Source organism: Podarcis melisellensis (assembly GCF_964234715.1).
Source record: "Podarcis melisellensis genome assembly, chromosome: 2".
Classification (NCBI taxonomy): Eukaryota; Metazoa; Chordata; class Lepidosauria; order Squamata; family Lacertidae; genus Podarcis; species Podarcis melisellensis.
The window spans coordinates 81,406,221-81,424,090 of NC_138529.1; the positions used below are offsets into that span (position 1 = coordinate 81,406,221).

Genomic DNA, 17,870 nt, shown 5'->3' on the forward strand with positions numbered 1-17,870 from the left:
CTGGGGTCGGGGGAAGCTCGAGCTTCCCCTGCCGCAGCCCCGCGCCGGGGAAAAACTTTTTTTTGCTCCTTTATTCCCCCCCCAAAAAACTGGGTGTGCCCTATGGTCTGGTGCGCCCTATGGTGCAAAAAATACGGTATATTTAAAAATCCTACACCTACCAGATCTGCAAGTCAGGGAGGAGATTCTAGCTTAGACTTCTCCCTGACAAGTTAGTTCAGAGAGTTTGGTTTGCTTGTTTTTCTTTTACGTCTATTTGTTTATTCAAAAATATACCCATTCTTTCAGCTCTGTAAGCTGTTGAAGTGGTTTGGCAGGAATTAGAGAATAAAATCAAATGAGACCTAAACATAACTAAGAAATTAAATTTAACCCACATCCAGGAACTGGGCACCATCTTAAACCAGTGACAGGAACTCTGTGTGACACCAGTGCAGCCAAAGTAAGGACTGGATCCAACAGTACCCAGAGTCTGCTTGAGCTTAACATCAGAGAGCATTCAAAAAGCCAGTCCTCCACCCATAGTAAAAAATAGTCCAGAACATCTGGAAGGCACCCGAGTGGGGAAGGCAGGTGTCATGTAGTCCTGTAACAGGTACTGCAGATGACATTGCTGCTTGACTTTTCAGCTTTGATACTGAATGATGTCTTCATGTACATCCAAGCTCCTTCATGTGTAGAGAGCTGAGTAATTGACCTTAACGTATATGCAGCAATACATTGATTTCCAAATACTATTAACTTCTGAATTGTCAAAAGGTATTAAAGTTTAACAGAGATGCTGAAGTAAAAGAATGCAATGCTGGGTAATAATCACACACTATCTATTTAAGGACAGTCTGAAGGTGAGCCCATAGATTTGACTTGGGAGCCACAGACCCAATTACAATTCTGTTTACCCCATTAAGTTCACCATTAAGTTCACCCACATGCAATCCAACCAGACTCTTTACACATTTAGCCCTGAAATAATGGCCCTTTGATAACTAATATATATATTGCTTCTATTTCAGGAGTAATGCACAAATAGGTTAAATAATAATTATAATTCATTTGTCATGCTTATGTTATCCTAATGAATAGGACACTACATGGACGAACATGAAACAAAATGCTACTCTTCTTTGTTTACCAGTCACTAGCAAAAGAAAAATATTTATGTTAGTTTCCAAACTATGTCCAGGATTCAGATTTAAAACATGCATTTCAAATTAACTCAGCAAAAGAATACACAGGAAGGAAAAAAGTAAATCTCTTCTCCAAAGAAGATTTCCAGATATTTAGGAAAACAGAAAAAATAAAATATATAGTCAGAAAGTGCAAACAAAGCAATCTAAGAGGTCACTGAAAAGGAAAGAGATCTACTATACAGAAGGATGGGACATTTCCAGTTCATTATTTGCCAAATATCCAGTTTACTTACTTGGCTTTATCCATATAATTGGCATTGCATCAAAGAGTATTTTAGGATATTGTTCAGCTAGAAGTCCTCTGATGAAAGAAAAAAAATGAACAGTGAAGAACAAATGTACACAACACACATAATACTGGCATAGATATTAAGGAAGATCTGAAAAAGAAAGTGTAATAGAAATAAGAGGGTAGAAAAAGAAAAAGTGTTGTGAAGAAAGGAAGATTGAAGTTAAAAGATGTCATAAATTTCCAAAAACAATTGCTCCAAAATAGTTTTCTGGGTGCTCTAAAGAGCTAATGAAGCTAATGAGCTTGTTCCTGATTTAGATCTTCACTCACCCCTTCTTTGCCAGTGGAAGGGTAGTGGTCCCATTTTGTGATTTACTTCAGCTGTCAAAATGTCTTGAGCTGGCCCTAACCTACAAACAGACATTTTTCTTCTGGAGACAGTTTTGCTAGATGCTTGGCTGCATCTGCAGATGGACAAAGGAGAGCTTGCAGTCATTGCCAATGAGCTGATCATCACTGACAGCAAGCAGTTAAAATGATGGTTTACAACCTGGGATACCAGGGTTCATATCCCTATGTACCAATGATCCATACTGGGTACCCTTGGGCCAGTCATTGTCTCTCAGCCTAGCCTACTTCACAGGGAAAGAGGGGAATATGTATGTCGCCTTAAACTCATTGGAGGAATGATGGGGTATAAATCCAATAATAAAAAATCATAATATTGACATCAATGAATAGACAAGTGAGTGGCCCCACCCACCACTGTAAAGTGGCCCATAGTGGATAGGACAGTTCTGCCATCTGGTGCTCAGGCTGAAAAAGGACACCCTCTGCCGGTTTAAAAATAATTTAAAATCATGATTTGATATTGTAACATGCTGTAGGAATATTACCACTGTTGAGAATGTTTTCAAATATTTCAAGCAGAAGTTTGTCTTCAAATCAATATAGCAAATAATACATGACTATATTTATAAAAAGTGTTTCGATGGGTAGAACAAATACATTCATATTGTTTTTCAATCTAATTTGATAGAGGAAAGTACTGTAGTCTTAAAATATTATTTCAATATTAAAAATATGTCAAGATATTAAAAGGAATTAAATATTAGCATGCATGGAGGACGTGGGAAAGCACTTTAACACATGCCAATTAACTGCACATTTACTGAATTACTAACTTCTTTCTGTCCCAGCGGGCTCCATCTAAAAACAATCCATGAATATAAACACCATCTTCTGGAGCAACTTTAGAAGTGTCCTTAGGAATAACCTAAAAAAAACAGAAATACATTTTCAAAGAATAAATAAAGTTGCAGTTCCATTTTTTTTATCCTGCTCTGTTTTTTCAGATGTGGTGTTGATGGTGGTGTTAGAAACACTATTATGGCACCAAACTTTCCAACACAAACAGCCAAAGCATTAGAGGGGCTTTTCAGTGCTCCTATGTCTTTAATTTAAAATTTCCTATTTGCAGGCCCTACCCACCTCCTGCTTCTTGTTGACAATGGCTGAAAGAGTGGCATCTTACTTGCCCCAAACAGTCTTGCAATAAAGCAGAATTTATACCTCTTCTGCTCTACATTTTAAAACAAATTTTGCTATACAGGCATTGACTGCATTCAGAGACAAAAGTGTGCACCAGGACACAGAGAGGATCTGATTCAGGAACAGGCAGGCAAGTCTCTGAAGGGTCACAGGGTCATAACATGGGCTAAGATGGGATGATGGGCTGGTTTTGGAGCAGGCAGAGGAGAAAACCAGATGTGGCATGACAGAGCAAGGGTTTTTCAATACAGTTCAGCAGCTACTCCCAGCAATGAGCTGCTCGGTCTCTGAGGCAAAGATTTGGGGGGTCTGGACTAGCCTATGGAGATAGCTGACAACATTCCAACCATCTGGTACTGCAACTTAGAAGGTACCCTTGACTCACAAAACTTCATCTGCTATGCTTGCTGAAGAACCAGAACACTGACAGCACAGGAAGTATGCCTCCAGTGCCTGACTGCTGTGAGCCCTGTGATAGCCCCTTGTTTGTAGAACTCTCTCCTCGGGGAGGTATGCCTGATGGTGTTTAGAAGAAGCCTGAAAGCATATTGGTTCACCTGGACTTTTGAAATGTGACGGTTGATGGCAATCTTAGCAACTTGATGTTGTTTCCCTATGTTTTCTGGCTTTAGAGATGTATTCTTGCTTTTAACGTTTTAAAAAAAATTTTGGACCTTCCATTCCCTCCCAACTCCTTTACACACGCGCATATCCTCACAGCTCCTCAGTGTCCCCTCCATCCCTGCTTTATTCAAAACTCTGCTGTCGTTTAAAACTGCCATTTTAAAACCTGCCTTCTCTTTTGCTCCCCTCCTCCGCCTTGACTTCATTCAAATACAGGATTGTGATAAGGCACTACAAATTCTCCAATGGGGGCTGCCCAATGATAGCCTTACATTTTATGTATATAGGAAGATTGTTCACCCAAGGCTCCCATGGGCAGAAGGGCAGTATACTGCTACATGTAGTAGTAGTAGTGGAGTAGTAGTAGTAGTAGTAAAAAACAACAACCCTGCTAATAGGAACTTTTATAACCATGCTAATAGGAACTTTTATAACCATGGAAAGGCTCTTTGCCTGAAGCTGAGACTCCAATACTTTGGCCACCTCATGAGAAGAGAAGACTCCCTGGAAAAGACCCTGATGTTGGGGAAAGATGGAGGGCACAAGGAGAAGGGGACGACAGAGGATGAGATGGTTGGATAGTGTTACAGAAGCTACCAGCATGAGTTTGACCAAATTGCAGGAGGCAGTGGAAGACAGGAGTGCCTGGCGTGCTCTGGTCCATGGGGTCATGAAGAGTAGGACACAACTAAACGACTAAACAACAACAACAACAACTTACTTGTGAGTAACCCTTGTGGAAGAATCTTGGTTACGGAAAAGGGCACTGCTGGATAAAACAGCACTATATTAAGTACTTTGTTTTAATTCCACTTCCAGCTAATTATGGAAAAGCAACCTCCTATAACAGCATTAAAGGGGTCTAGTACGGAAGTAAGCACAATTGCTTCTGAAAGTCCCCTTAACTTCAAAAGTTGTAGACCACTTAGCCTGGCAATTGCTTGAGAAATATAAGCCAAAGTCCATTTGAGCATGTGAAATTAGTTTTCTTTGGATCTGTGTCAGCTATATTACTATATTTCTTTGGATCTGTGTTGGATTACTGAACAAGTGCTTGACTTCACACAACAAAAGAGGAACAGGTATAAAACCCTTTACAGCATATGAACACCAAAGTTTAGCAGCAAGCTGTATCCAATCTGAAAAATGTGGCTTAAGCAGCTTGTTATACCTGAAATTCATATCCAAGTAGATCAATAGGAACAGTGTATTTTCGCGCATAGTTCTGCATCGCTCCAGTTAAAAATGCTTGCGTGAAGAAGAACCCTGACAGCCAAAAGACACATGGCTTTCCAGATTCATACCATTCCTTAGAAGAAAAACAGGAGATTAACATACTGGCTATAGATGTATCATATTTTACAAACTTATGTAAGTAAATTATGCTGGTAAAAAACTCCTTTACTGACAAGATTCCCAAAATAGATTCCAAATGTTATGATTATTTCTTATTAAACTAATTCATTTATTAGAAATTTGCAGTATTTAGTAACATAATACTTCTTGTTTTACCTGTAAGAATTTCAGCCTTTCTAGGAAATCAAGGATATAACTTCCCAGTGGTTTCAGACTTGGGTATGAACGCTTAGCCCAGTTCTCAGCAACTTTTCCAACGAGGAGACTGCCACAAAGGGCTTCCAGTTCAGAATCCATCACAACCAGCCCCTTAATGGCTTTCTTCAAGTTCACCAAAGTTGTACGTATGGTTCGTATTAAACTAAATATGCAGAAACACAAACACAGATATATCACTAAAATTACCAGTTACAAATGGCCTGCAAATATTGTATCCACTAATTTAAAAAATGATACTACAATGTTATGATGGCTGTACTACAAAATCAACTGTTTCTAGTGTAAGATTACATGGATTAATGAAATACATGGGAGTTTAATATTTAAAAAAAATGTTGTAAAATATAAGTATAGAAAATAATTCCCCTTACTTGTTAAAGCGCTCCATTTCTTGTACTAGCACAGTGTTCATACTTTCTTCATATCTCACGGGATACTTGAGCAGTGCAGCTTCAATATCATAATCACTCGGAAGCTAGAAATGTTGACATATTTGTTTCCATTTTGACAAATGTAAATAGGTTTTCATTTAATAATTCTGTGATAACATAATAAACTGACATGAAAGCTCATGATGGTCAAATTCTTATTGCCAACAACATCACCATTACCTCTTTGTGTGCTTTCTAGATAATTCTGTGCTGTCGTATAATTCAGATGGGAATTGAAGGTGGCTTTTTAGGGACCACAGCGCAACTCAATAAATCATTACCAAATGAATCTTCACTAGTTCAAACTTTGCAATGAAAGAAGTATTAATAGGAATATTTAACTGGCTCAGACCTGTCTATACCAGTTGTTTTCCCCAGGTAATCTCCTAGGCCACAGTAGTAATAGGTAGTGCAGTTTGCATCTGAACCCCAACCCATGTGTTTGAGTAGGGCTCCTCTTTTGTTTTGTCCTAAGGAAATATTTTTCTTTGTCAAATAAATTAACTTTCATACAACGTCACAATGTTTGGACAGACACTGCAAAGGAAGTACCCTCTTTAGGCTTGCCACTTGTTTGTGAGTAAACTGTTGCTATCTGAAATGGCAAGGTGATATACCCACTTATATGTAAACAGTTCTTGTGACATTTACAACTGACTTTTTGACATATGTAGTGCAAATACACAAACAAGCAACACAGGCGAATGAGCCAGTGAGGCACAGATTAATATTGCTGTGACTAATGCTGTCATTTTACTCTTTTAAAGTCTCACTGTTGATGGGGCAATATGAACACAATGAACATGTGGTTGTTTCAGGAATCCTAACCAGGTTCCCGTGAGGGGCTGAAACCTGATGGTGACCGAATCAGAAAAGTAGCACTTTTCTGAAGTTATAGATTTGAAGGATGAAACTGATCTTGCTATGAATCTCATAGCTTGCTTCAGTACTCATAAAACGCATGATCCATTTCAGCATTGGTACCAATACAAAATATATCACAAAGTCTCCCCCTTCTGCAAAGAAAACTCATTGTGTAAGGTAGAGCATGAAATTTCTCTAGGAAAGACTAAATACCTTGCTCAGGATGTCATCTGCAATTTCATACAAAGCAGTGTCACCACCACCTGAAGACCCTCCTTGATGGCTTCCTCCTTGTGTCAGGATCAGAGATTCAAAGAGGATTTTTGTTTGCTGGAGATCCTTTGAGATATCTACATTATCATGCAATCCAAACACCTCTGGCTGCTGACTGAAAGGAAGATTCTAGGACAAACCACATGAGGTTCATTATAGACTAAGGATTTCAGAAAGAGTCTCTTTAAGTCAAGGACAGGGAACATCAAGACTGGGGGCTTAGTTAGGCTTGCCAGACCTCCCCATTTGGCTCACTAAGTCATTGTGACCAATCCACAGTCACCTGACAATCACCTGATGTCATATATCAGTTGTAGGTAGTTAAATGTTGGCTGAGCTGGGCCAAAAGGGGTTTCTGTAGTACTGCCCATCAGCTAATAGGGATTCAGAAGCCCCTTGCAGAGTTTCAAAGACGACACACACCTGGCTTCTGAAGCTCCAATGATCAGCTGATTGACCAGGATTCTGAAGTTCCAAAGGTCAACTGGGCATCAGGGCTTCAAAAGGCCACACCGTTGCACAGAGACCTGCACAGCACTTTGAAGTTGCAAGGATAAGGCAATTGTTGAGGCTTCAAAGTTCCACCTCACCTAACGTCAGTGTGACCTTAAATTTGGCCCGCAGGGGTTAGGGAGATAAAGATCTGTCCCACAAGTCTCATTCCCTACCCCTATTTTAAGTAAAGTTGGTATATGACCCAAGTACAGAGAAACAAGACAGTACCTTAATAAATTCAATGTAGTCATCATAGGTACCCCGCGGTGGGGCATAGTAACTGCCACTAGGAGAAAAGAAATACTGAGGATTTTCAACTATTTCTGGGTTGTAAAAGTCAGCAAGCATAGTTAGTAGTAGGCGTCTGTCCCAATCATCTGTCACTCGCCCTCCGTAGTTGCATTCACCCGTAAGGTAAGATATTGCTTCAAATGGAACATGTTCATATTCATTTATAAATAACTGAAATTGGAAATAAAATAGCGGGTTTAAACAACTTTGCAATATGATATGGCTTGCTCATAATCCAACAGATAAGCAAAGTTTGGGCAATATCGATGAATTTATTCAACTGAAAGCATTCTATGGATATCACATTTTATCAATATTACTGGTTATATCCAATGCTAGTTCTGCTCAGAGCAGATCCACTGAAGTGAGTGGACCCAAGTTAAACCTGTTCATTAATTTCAATTTTTAAGTAGGTCTAGAATTGGATGAAACCCTACATATAATATATAAATTTTGTGAACCACATTGAATTTAGGTTTTCAAAATAATTCAATTAGTTTATTTAAATAACCATTGCTGAATATATGAATGAAGTGGCATAGGGAGCTTCTGAAATTACTGTTATAAGCATCAAGGCTATACATGACATAATACCTTACATTCTTATTTGCTCTAAATTAATGGATGGTTTGCATGATGAAAAGGTGCATAATTCATATATGTACTCTTTGATCAGAATCTAGTATTTGAATAACTTTAACACAGCATATCTAACTGCTGATTAGCCAACTGCTAAAGGCTTGTTTCAGCATACAGAAACCATAGTCTGCAGCTACAGATTAAGCAACATCCTATTATTTGGCAAGTGTACTTGTCAAAGACCTTGTTTTTTTAACTAACAAACGAAAAAGCAAATCTTGAACACGGTTCTAGCTAACACTGGGTCTGGTATTGCTTTTTGAGATCCCTCAGGATCCTTCATAAGGAACAGCTGTCACCTTTTTTGCACAAACCACCCCAAATTTCTTTACACCGTGGTGCTGTGTTACATAGAACTTGCCAGACATCACCAAATTGCTGTTGACAACAAGTCTTGGTACTTGTGCCAAAGGTCAGATGAACACTTGTACCATCATTGGGACCCTAATGCACAAGTGAAACCTATTTACGATTCTTTACCTAGATGTGCTGCAGAAGGAATAAATATCTTTACCTGAAGCTGTCTTACACTGATACGCAAGTCTGATTCATTAAATCCATATGGAATATTCCATCCAAGAGGCCCAAATTTCTTCCTCTCCTGAACAAGAGCATGAAAGAAACAAACTCCAAAGAGCAGTTTCTCCCATCTCTTTAGGAAATAAAAACAAATGGAAATAGGACAATGTAACCAAAGCTGAAGAACGTATATCAGTCTATATACATGTATATTACTAGATATATTAGGATAAATACATATACTCTAGGGTTGCCATGCATCCAAAATTTCCCGGACACAGCCGGAATTCTGCCGTCGGGAACAGTGTCTCAGAAGAAATTGCTGAAATGTCTGGGGAAATCTGGATGTATGGCAACCCATGTCAGCAGTGTCGGCAATTTCCCTTAAAAACAGCTCAAAAACTTCCTCCCCCCCTTTTTTTTAGATAGCTCAACAACTTTTGTGTCTGGATTTTCACCTTTTGAAATACAACAACCCTAATATACTAAATGATATCACTCATTATCCTGAATAATACCGATACATCTCGGGAGTCCCATTACAGTCAGTAAGTCCATACCTAAGTGGATATATTTATTTTTCTCTGGCTTGTGTGATCACAGCTTCACGTGCTTGGCAACTGGCCAACTGATATTGCACAAAATAAATGCACACAAGCCTTAAATGCTCTTTCCCAGGCCTGGAAACAGCTTTCAGACTTGCTTATTGGAATCTGGGAAGGGCTCTTGTGGGTTTTGGGAGGCTACCATGAGATCATGCAGGAGCCTCTCAGAGCCCCCTAAGCAAGCCCTGCTCAATGTGCTGGCTTCAGAAAGGTTGGTGATGGTTGCATGGGGGAAGCTCCAGCATTATTTTGAGTATACAGTCGTACCTCGGAAGTCGAACGGAATCCATTCCGGAAGTCTATTCAACTTCCAAAACATTCGGAAACCAAGGCGCGGCTTCCGATTGGCTGCAGGAAGATCCTGCAGCCAATTGGAAGCCGTGGAAGCTGTGTTGGATGTTTGGGTTCCAAAGAACATTCGCAAACCGGAACACTCACTTCTGAGTTTGAGGCATTTGGGAGCCAAAACGTTTAACTTGCAAGGCGTTCGACTTCCGAGGTACAACTGTACAGTACAGTACAGGGTTTCAGCTTTATGCACAACCCCCTCAAATGTAACTCTCACAAAAGATGCAACTCTGCTGTACTTTATACCCTAAAGTTAAAGGTCATACTGAAGACAATCTTGAGCAAGCAAAACAACCAATAAGCTTTGTGGATACTTAACATGTTAACAACTTCCGAGAGAAAATTTACCTGTTCCTTTCCAGGGCACCCAGCAAAAAAGGCAGGATCAGAAAGAGGATCGGAGACGTAGGACTGAAGCAGGTTTAACCGAAGGCCTGTAGGAGGTTCGTTTGTCATCTTAACACCATTCTGTAAAATGGTTACTGGAAACTAGGAAAAACAAGTATGGCAACAGCACATTAGGAGATTTCCATTTTTATTTATGATTTCTGTTCAATTATTTGGTATAGAAAGTGGTTCAAAACAAGAATGTAATATATTGTCATATAATTAATATTCCTATTCTTTTTGTGTCCTGATATTTCAGGGACAAGGGGTCTTCAGATCAAGGGACAAAATAGGACTGCCAGATGTCCACAAGGCTGCATACAGACAGTATCAGGTGTGTGTGGCAGGTAAAGCTGCAGCTGCAAACAAACAATTGAGAACTTTAAAGTACACCAGGGGACAGGGAAACTCTGCCCCCCCCGACTAACCCTGGTCTATGGGGCCTCCCAGTTTGGCCCAGGAGGCTATCATGGAGAAGTCATGCCCCAAATGGGAAAGGGTGGGGCTGGGAAAGAAGGGGGCTTTAAGTGGACTTCCCAAGATTCCCCTTTCAACCTCTGATTGTTACATAACAACAGGCTTTGATAAGAGAATTTAATAAAGCAACATGTTCACCCTGCGTATCAAAGGGTGGTATTCAATGCTAGTCCTACTCAAAGTAGACACGCTGACTCAGATGGTGGTGTTAAAGAATCCTTCTCTTTAAAAAAGGAAGAGCTAAAAAACTTAGCAAAAGATCATTTACAGATTACACACCTCTTATTTAGTACAGAATACAAAATTGTTTTATAAGTACACAGTTGACAAGACACTCACACAAGTCGTCAAGCAAGAGGAGCCAAGGTCACAGGACAAAGAGGTCACAGGACAAAGCAGATGAAGGCAGGAGATGGACTAAGTGAGGAAAGAAAGTAGCTGCAAATTCCTCAACTCTCATGCATTTACTGCCTTGGAAGTCAGATGGAAATGAAGGCCCATGGGACAGTTTAGCACTCATGGAAAACCTATAACATGATTTTATAGGTTGTTACATCTCTCATTAATGGATCCTTGGGAAATAAAAGTACCTTGGGTGATGGATAACTAGTCAGCCAGAGTCTGAAAGTGCCATTGCAAGTTTCAGCACTGAACTCTTCACAGATTTTCTCTAACATTGGCATCCAGGAGACAGCAAGGTGGCAGTTTTGTAAGCAAACCCAAGTCCCTTCCTCCATTCCTGATCTAATCATTTTTGCCGCTATTGGTCCTTGTCCCTGTCCCAGAGATATGGACTGAAACTTGTTTCCAATCATATTTTTGTCATTTGCAAATTTCAGAAGACCTGTCATGAAAGGTGTTAATATTTTATTCTGTGTTAATTGGAAAAGGCGGAGTACAAAATGCAAAACTGAAGCTATTTGTATCATTTCATTTACACTTATCAATGCAGATGACTAACAATCAAATTTGTGTAAAAAAATATTAAGTAATTTTTATTGATTTTAAAATATTAATCTTTCAAATTAATCTTTCAGAAACACATGGTGAATAAGAGCCTTAACTGGAAGACTGATTCAAAAGAAAAATGCACCGCAACATTTAACTTACTGGCCATAGGATCTGCTCCAGGAGACAGAACAAAGATGAGTGGGATTGTAGAATTTGAATCTAAGTAGCTTTTTGTTAGGTCAAATGGTGGTGGCTCAACAAATTTCTTTCCAAGTTTGTCAGTCACAAAGGTGGTTATAGCAGGTGAAATCTGTTTTAAAAGAAATCTTCAGCATAAAATAGGATTTTGTTGCAAAAAACATAAAATCTAGCTTGTTTCATCTAGGACATCTAAATTGTAACTACGGTATTTAGGAACTTTGAAGAAATAGAAATCTAAATCTTGTAGTCAATGACTGTAATACACACATAGGTAGACTCAGCTCATAGCTTAAGAACAATCTTCCTAAAGAAACTAATATTAAATTGATCTGAATATTTGAAATAGCCTTAAAGAAACCAATAACGCATTTATGTTTTATTTCATTTTTGAAATTAAGTTCATGTATTTTACCTTGTCAGGTCTCAGGCATCGAAGAACAATCATCTTCTTTATTTCATTCAGGTTTGTATTCCATGGTTTTGGTAAGGGAACATTTTGGGGTTCTTTACTGTCATAGATTTTACGCCATTCTTTGAGTTCTTCAGCTATATGACTCCTACAGAAAGTGTAAACTAGAAATGCTTAGACTTCAGCTTTCCACTTAGTAAGAGCTCTTCCAGATGTCAACCTTTTCTAGAGTTCATGGTGCTTGTGGGCAACTCACAAGGAGCGTGGGGCCCCGTGGTAGTTTCAAAATTGCTCTAGGTCCTCAGGCAGCCAGCACAGATTGCTGCTGTGGTGCCAGAAGTCCTATCATCATGCTTGTTGGGCAGTAGGCAGGCCAGAAGTGGGTGGTTCTACCTATGCCAAACCTCTTACATCAGCAGCCAATGAAGTTGTTGCCATGTATCAGTTGTTATGTCTTGCTTCATTGAATTTAGATGGTCTGTAGGGCAGGAGGATTGCAATGGCAATATCACTACTGCACTAACAGTATGTACCGTATTTTTCTGTCTATAAGACGCCCCCACGTATAAGACACCCTCTATTTTGGGGGACTCCAATTTAAGAAAATAGGGGAGATCTGTGTGTAAGACACCCCAAATTCTGGACATTATTTTTTAGGGGGGAAATCCAGTCTTATACACGGAAAAATATGGTATATGGGGTGGGGCCCAGGGCAGGGTGCAGAAGTCCACTTACTTGTTATTTGCTGGAGAGGGGCTCTAAGGTCACCTTATACAGACCTTGACTATAGGAAAGCCACATCCTAGCACTCATTTCACCCCTACATTTATTGGAGAGGGCTTCTACCCCAAGGAAACAAAACTAGTAATGTTACAGCAGATTTTCTGTTTTACCGTAGTCCTTTAAAAGCAGTCATATCACTTGCACGGCAGAGTTCATCCCAGCTTTTATCTTGTATCCAAGATGGATCTGGATTCTTGTATTTGCTCTTGAGGCCAACACCTCCAGTTAATAAGAACATAAATTCTTGGTGCTCTATTTCTTTTTTAGCCCTATTTTTTAAAAAAACAATGTTGTTTTATGTCTACATCATTATTCTAGTTTGAAATGCAATTATGTGACATAATCTTGTCTTTTAAAAAAAACCATCACAGAACAATGTTCATGTACTGATTTACTGTATAAACTTTTGCTCCTGCAGTTAAAATGACATGCTGTTCTGGGCAACTGGGTCAGAGCTCATGTCCCACTTGTAACAAACGTACTACACATTTTCTGACAGTCAGTGGTTCTCTGGAAAGCATGCCTCCATCTGCTTTTATTCACTCCTACCTACACTTACTAATGCTCTTGTGTAGCATAGCTGGGTTGTACAGGGACTGGGGGAAGCACCTGTGCAATTTCACCAATAGGATCCAGTGGTGGAATTACAAGTTGGAACACCCCTGTCCAATTCAACAGTCAAGCACCCTCCAAGACTGAAGCAGTGAAAGTGTCTATGGAAAAATGAAAGGAAACATGTGGACAGAAAAGAGGCAAAGAACTGAGAAATGAGACAACCTGACAAAATAGCTAGAGTGGCTAATCTGCACAGTCCAATTACACCCCCCTACTTTATTAGTTGTGGTGCAAGCAGGTTCCTCAGGCTCCCTGGCTCCAATAATTTGCCAGAGCAAAAACACTGGTACTTGGAAGATAACGGCTGCTTTTCTTGTTTCTAAGATGTTCCTGCCTAAAGAAATCAATGTATTACTAGTTAATCAAAAGATTCCAGGAAACAGAGCCTCTTACATTAGAAGATTACAGCACAATAAAAATGAAAACAGCAGCTTATCCTTCTCAAACAGGGAACGGCAAACGTTGCAATACAAGTTGTATGTGAAATGGTCATTCAGATATCGCAGCCTTTTTTCCAAGATTTTAGACTTGTTGCTAAAAATAGAAAAGAAAGGACATATATATATATATATTCAATTTAAAATGTTGATCTAAATAAATAAATAAACTTTCGGCATCTCCCCACCCCCAAAATTGGTTGCAGTCCAAAAAATAGGGGTTGTCTTATACATGGGGGGCATATTATACATGGAATAATATGGTACATGTGCTTAGAAATTGGCTTCAGTATTTCAAAACACAACAGAAATTAAATAACTAAAGTTAGTAACTGCTCACCTGTCATGAATAGAGTTGATGTAAAGATTTACAAACCAGCTGAGAGAATACTGGTACATAGGATCAATATTAGCCAGATCAGCAATACTAAAGAACAGTACAGATGAATGCTTTGCAATGGGTCTGTATCCTTCTCGAGACTGTGCTATTTTAATTTCAGTTTTTTCTGCAATCTAAAGAGAATATATTTATTAGTAGAAACTAATAAAATGATGTCCAAATGTAGCGCATGATATGGCACTTCCTCTTGTTTTCAATAAACAATGTAGAAGGCTGGCCCTAAACCTTTTTCTCATTATATTTTCATACAGCAATGGTCCGTGCAATGTCAATATAATGCCATGGCTTGTGCAGCAAGTCCTATGATCCGACTCCCACTGTGGGATAGAGTACCATGTATCCATGCAAAGCATATTGATGTGAATGAAGGACACCTGGAATCAGGGATCAGAGAAACCAGATCCTTTACACCAGGGGAAGGAAAATGTTTTCACCCATAGAATCATAGAATCATAGAGTTGGAAGAGACCACAAGGGCCATCGAGTCCAACCCCCTGCCAAGCAGGAAACACCATCAGAGCACTCCTGACATATGGTTGTCAAGCCTCTGCTTAAAGACCTCCAAAGAAGGAGACTCCACCACACTCCTTGGCAGCAAATTCCACTGTCCAACAGCTCTTACTGTCAGGAAGTTCTTCCTAATGTTTAGGTGGAATCTTCTTTCTTGTAGTTTGGATCCATTGCTCCGTGTCCGTTTCTCTGGAGCAGCAGAAAACAACCTTTCTCCCTCCTCTATGTGACATCCTTTTATATATTTGAACATGGCTATCATATCATCCCTTAAACTCCTCTTCTCCAGGCTAAACATGCCCAGCTCCCTTAGCCGTTCCTCATAAGGCATCGTTTCCAGGCCTTTGACCATTTTGGTTGCCCTCCTCTGGACACGTTCCAGTTTGTCAGTGTCCTTCTTGAACTGTGGTGCCCAGAACTGGACACAGTACTCCAGGTGAGGTCTGACCAGAGCAGAATACAGTGGCACTATTACTTCCATTGATCTAGATGCTATACTCCTATTGATGCAGCCCAGAATTGCATTGGCTTTTTTAGCTGCTGCGTCACACTGTTGGCTCATGTCAAGTTTGTGGTCAACCAAGACTCCTAGATCCTTTTCACATGTACTGCTCTCAAGCCAGGTGTCACCCATCTTGTATTTGTGCCTCTCATTTTTTTGCCCAAGTGCAATACTTTACATTTCTCCCTGTTAAAATTCATCTTGTTTGTTTTGGCCCAGTTCTCTAATCTGTCAAGGTCGTTTTGAAGTGTGATCCTGTCCTCTGGGGTGTTAGCCACCCCTCCTAGTTTGGTGTCATCTGCAAATTTGATCAAGATGCCCGTGAGTCCATCATCCAAAGATGTTGAATAAGACCGGGCCCAAGACAGAACCCTGTGGCACCCCACTAGTCACTCTTCTGAATATAACCCTGAGGGTTATATTCCATTGTGGGCAAACTTTCAGGGGACACATAACATGGAGGGTGGGATGAGATGCAAACATGTGTTGAGCAATGGCTGTGACTCTTATCTTTGTACAGTCACTCCAGCTATGACAAAGCCAGAGGTTTTCACACACAAGCACCTATGGATGGGCAAACCTGTCTATTTCAGTTTCTCTGTGTTTCTCACTTTGCCAATCTTAAGTTCAGTTCTCCACATTTCTACACCAGCTCTCAATTTTTAAAAGATCATTAAAATTTTATCAGCATTTTTGTGTGAATTTCTTCTAGTATAAACACTTTTGCAAAGCAAGTTTGCCTAGTATAATGTATTTCTGCATGCTATTTTGACCCCAAGACTGAGGTCTCCCACCCCTGCTTTGCATTATTTACATCAGCAGCATGAGAGCAGAAGTAACAACAGGTGAGGCTGCCTCCTTCACACTCCTCCACTGCCCTTGTTAATAGTGTTACAGGGTAAGAAGAATATGGGAACTATAGTTTTCAAAAATGACTCCTACAAGTTCTGGGTAGCAGTTCCAGTAATTCTCTGCGCTCAATCATGCTGTTAGCCAGGGCAATAGAACGACAGAAGCAGAGTGAAAAAGTTCCTCTTTTTTTAGTATCTCCTGTTCCTATGCTTGTGCAGCCACCACTAACCTTAATGAAAGGAAGGAGTGTGACTTGGGAATGCTAGGGGCAGTGAAGGGCACTTAGGGGTAAGGAAGGGCACAGAGATGCATGAGGGGGGCTTGCCAGGTATTCTTCTCCCACTCAGATTTTGATCTAAGTTGAAGAGGCTTGGGGCTTGTGATGGAGGCAGGAGATCAATGAACTCTGGGAGGTAGGCGCATTCCCCTCAGTTTTTTGGGATTCACCAAGCAGTATCAGTAGTTGCACTTATCTAAAAAGGAAATTTCTACAAACCTGCCTACCTCCCTACCAGCTCTACCCATGTAAACTAAAGGTAAAGAAATTTATGTTCACAATATAGTAACTGCAGACCACACTAGGGATGGGTCCCATTCTGGTCATCAGCAACCTATTAAAGCTACTTTTGAGACAGTGAAACACTCTGTATTAGAGAAGCTGCTTTGTATGCAGAGAGGTTGGCCCATTGGTCTGATTTGCGATAAGGCAGCTTTCTATGTTCTTGGTTTTACAGGTTCTTGAGGTTCAGCTCCAAGCCTGAGCTTGGATAACTTCACAAACAGTGCACCATTCATTTAATACAACAATCACTTACGAACCCTGAAGTTGCTTACCTGCTGTTTCTTTGTAATCTCATTAGACATTAGTTTGGCAGAGTCCAAAATCGTTATGGCACTTTCATCTTCTAAAATATTCCCTTCAGAAGACTGCAATGTTTCTAAAATCTTATTTTCTATATCTTTTAGTTGTTTTTTATTGCTGGCGGACTGGAGAATAAGAGCATTCCGTTCCTCCTCTAATTCTGGTCTAAAAAAAGGATATATATCAAATATTACATACTATGCTGGTTGCACAGGGAGGAGCCACACTCCACATTGAAGCCCATCACCTGCCACCCTTCAAAAACGCCCTGTGGAGAATATGAACATTTACCTTTCCTTTGCTACAACAATGCCTAGAAGCTGATCTTCAAGTCCTTCTGGAGTAATCATGAAGTTGAGTAAAGAAACCTTGGTAGCTAGTTCAGGCAAATAATGTGGATTTCTTAATTTGGTGGTAATATAAAATTTGAAATCAAAGGAATATTCAATAATTGTTTCACCAAGCCGAATGCAATCCATGCCCCCTGGAGTTGAAAAGACAAACATATTTAGTTGTTTTTCCTATGCACAAAAATATATATATTCTGCAATCAAGCTTTCCTAATTGCAGAATAACATCTGAATCGTGCAGTGGAGAAATGCAGAGGAGCTAGGCAGCATTCTGCATTGCTTTCAGAAAAGTGTGATGTTTATTTTAATTCAAGGGAGCTAAAACTAAAGAGAATCCATTTGATTTCTCCAAGTCTCAACATGAATTCAAGTCATGTTCCTGTGGCTGGGTGACGAACAGTTAATGGGAACCCTGGGACCTAGGTGTCTAAAATCTGTCTACTTTCCTGCTTCAAGAGAAATTGTCAGCAGTGACCAGAACACTGATCTGGAGGCTA

The 17,870-nt window shown here is 39.9% G+C and overlaps 1 protein-coding gene across 2 annotated transcripts in view; it reads right to left on the reverse strand.

Moving 5' to 3' along the window:
* The window catches only part of DNAH12 (dynein axonemal heavy chain 12), a 101,204-nt gene that overhangs the window by 2,145 nt on the left and 81,189 nt on the right, over positions 1-17,870 (reverse strand). For both annotated transcript variants that reach the window (XM_081899980.1, XM_081899979.1), the window contains 17 exons: positions 17,315-17,507; positions 16,996-17,188; positions 14,238-14,410; positions 13,854-13,994; positions 12,956-13,114; positions 12,066-12,210; positions 11,612-11,762; positions 11,092-11,345; positions 9,986-10,126; positions 8,680-8,817; positions 7,464-7,697; positions 6,681-6,869; positions 5,544-5,647; positions 5,110-5,314; positions 4,769-4,906; positions 2,607-2,698; positions 1,424-1,491 (listed from right to left, as the gene is read on the reverse strand). In XM_081899980.1, coding sequence (XP_081756106.1) covers positions 1,424-1,491; positions 2,607-2,698; positions 4,769-4,906; positions 5,110-5,314; positions 5,544-5,647; positions 6,681-6,869; positions 7,464-7,697; positions 8,680-8,817; positions 9,986-10,126; positions 11,092-11,345; positions 11,612-11,762; positions 12,066-12,210; positions 12,956-13,114; positions 13,854-13,994; positions 14,238-14,410; positions 16,996-17,188; positions 17,315-17,507 — 2,718 coding nt within the window. The remainder of the gene's footprint in view (positions 1-1,423; positions 1,492-2,606; positions 2,699-4,768; positions 4,907-5,109; positions 5,315-5,543; positions 5,648-6,680; positions 6,870-7,463; positions 7,698-8,679; positions 8,818-9,985; positions 10,127-11,091; positions 11,346-11,611; positions 11,763-12,065; positions 12,211-12,955; positions 13,115-13,853; positions 13,995-14,237; positions 14,411-16,995; positions 17,189-17,314; positions 17,508-17,870) is intronic.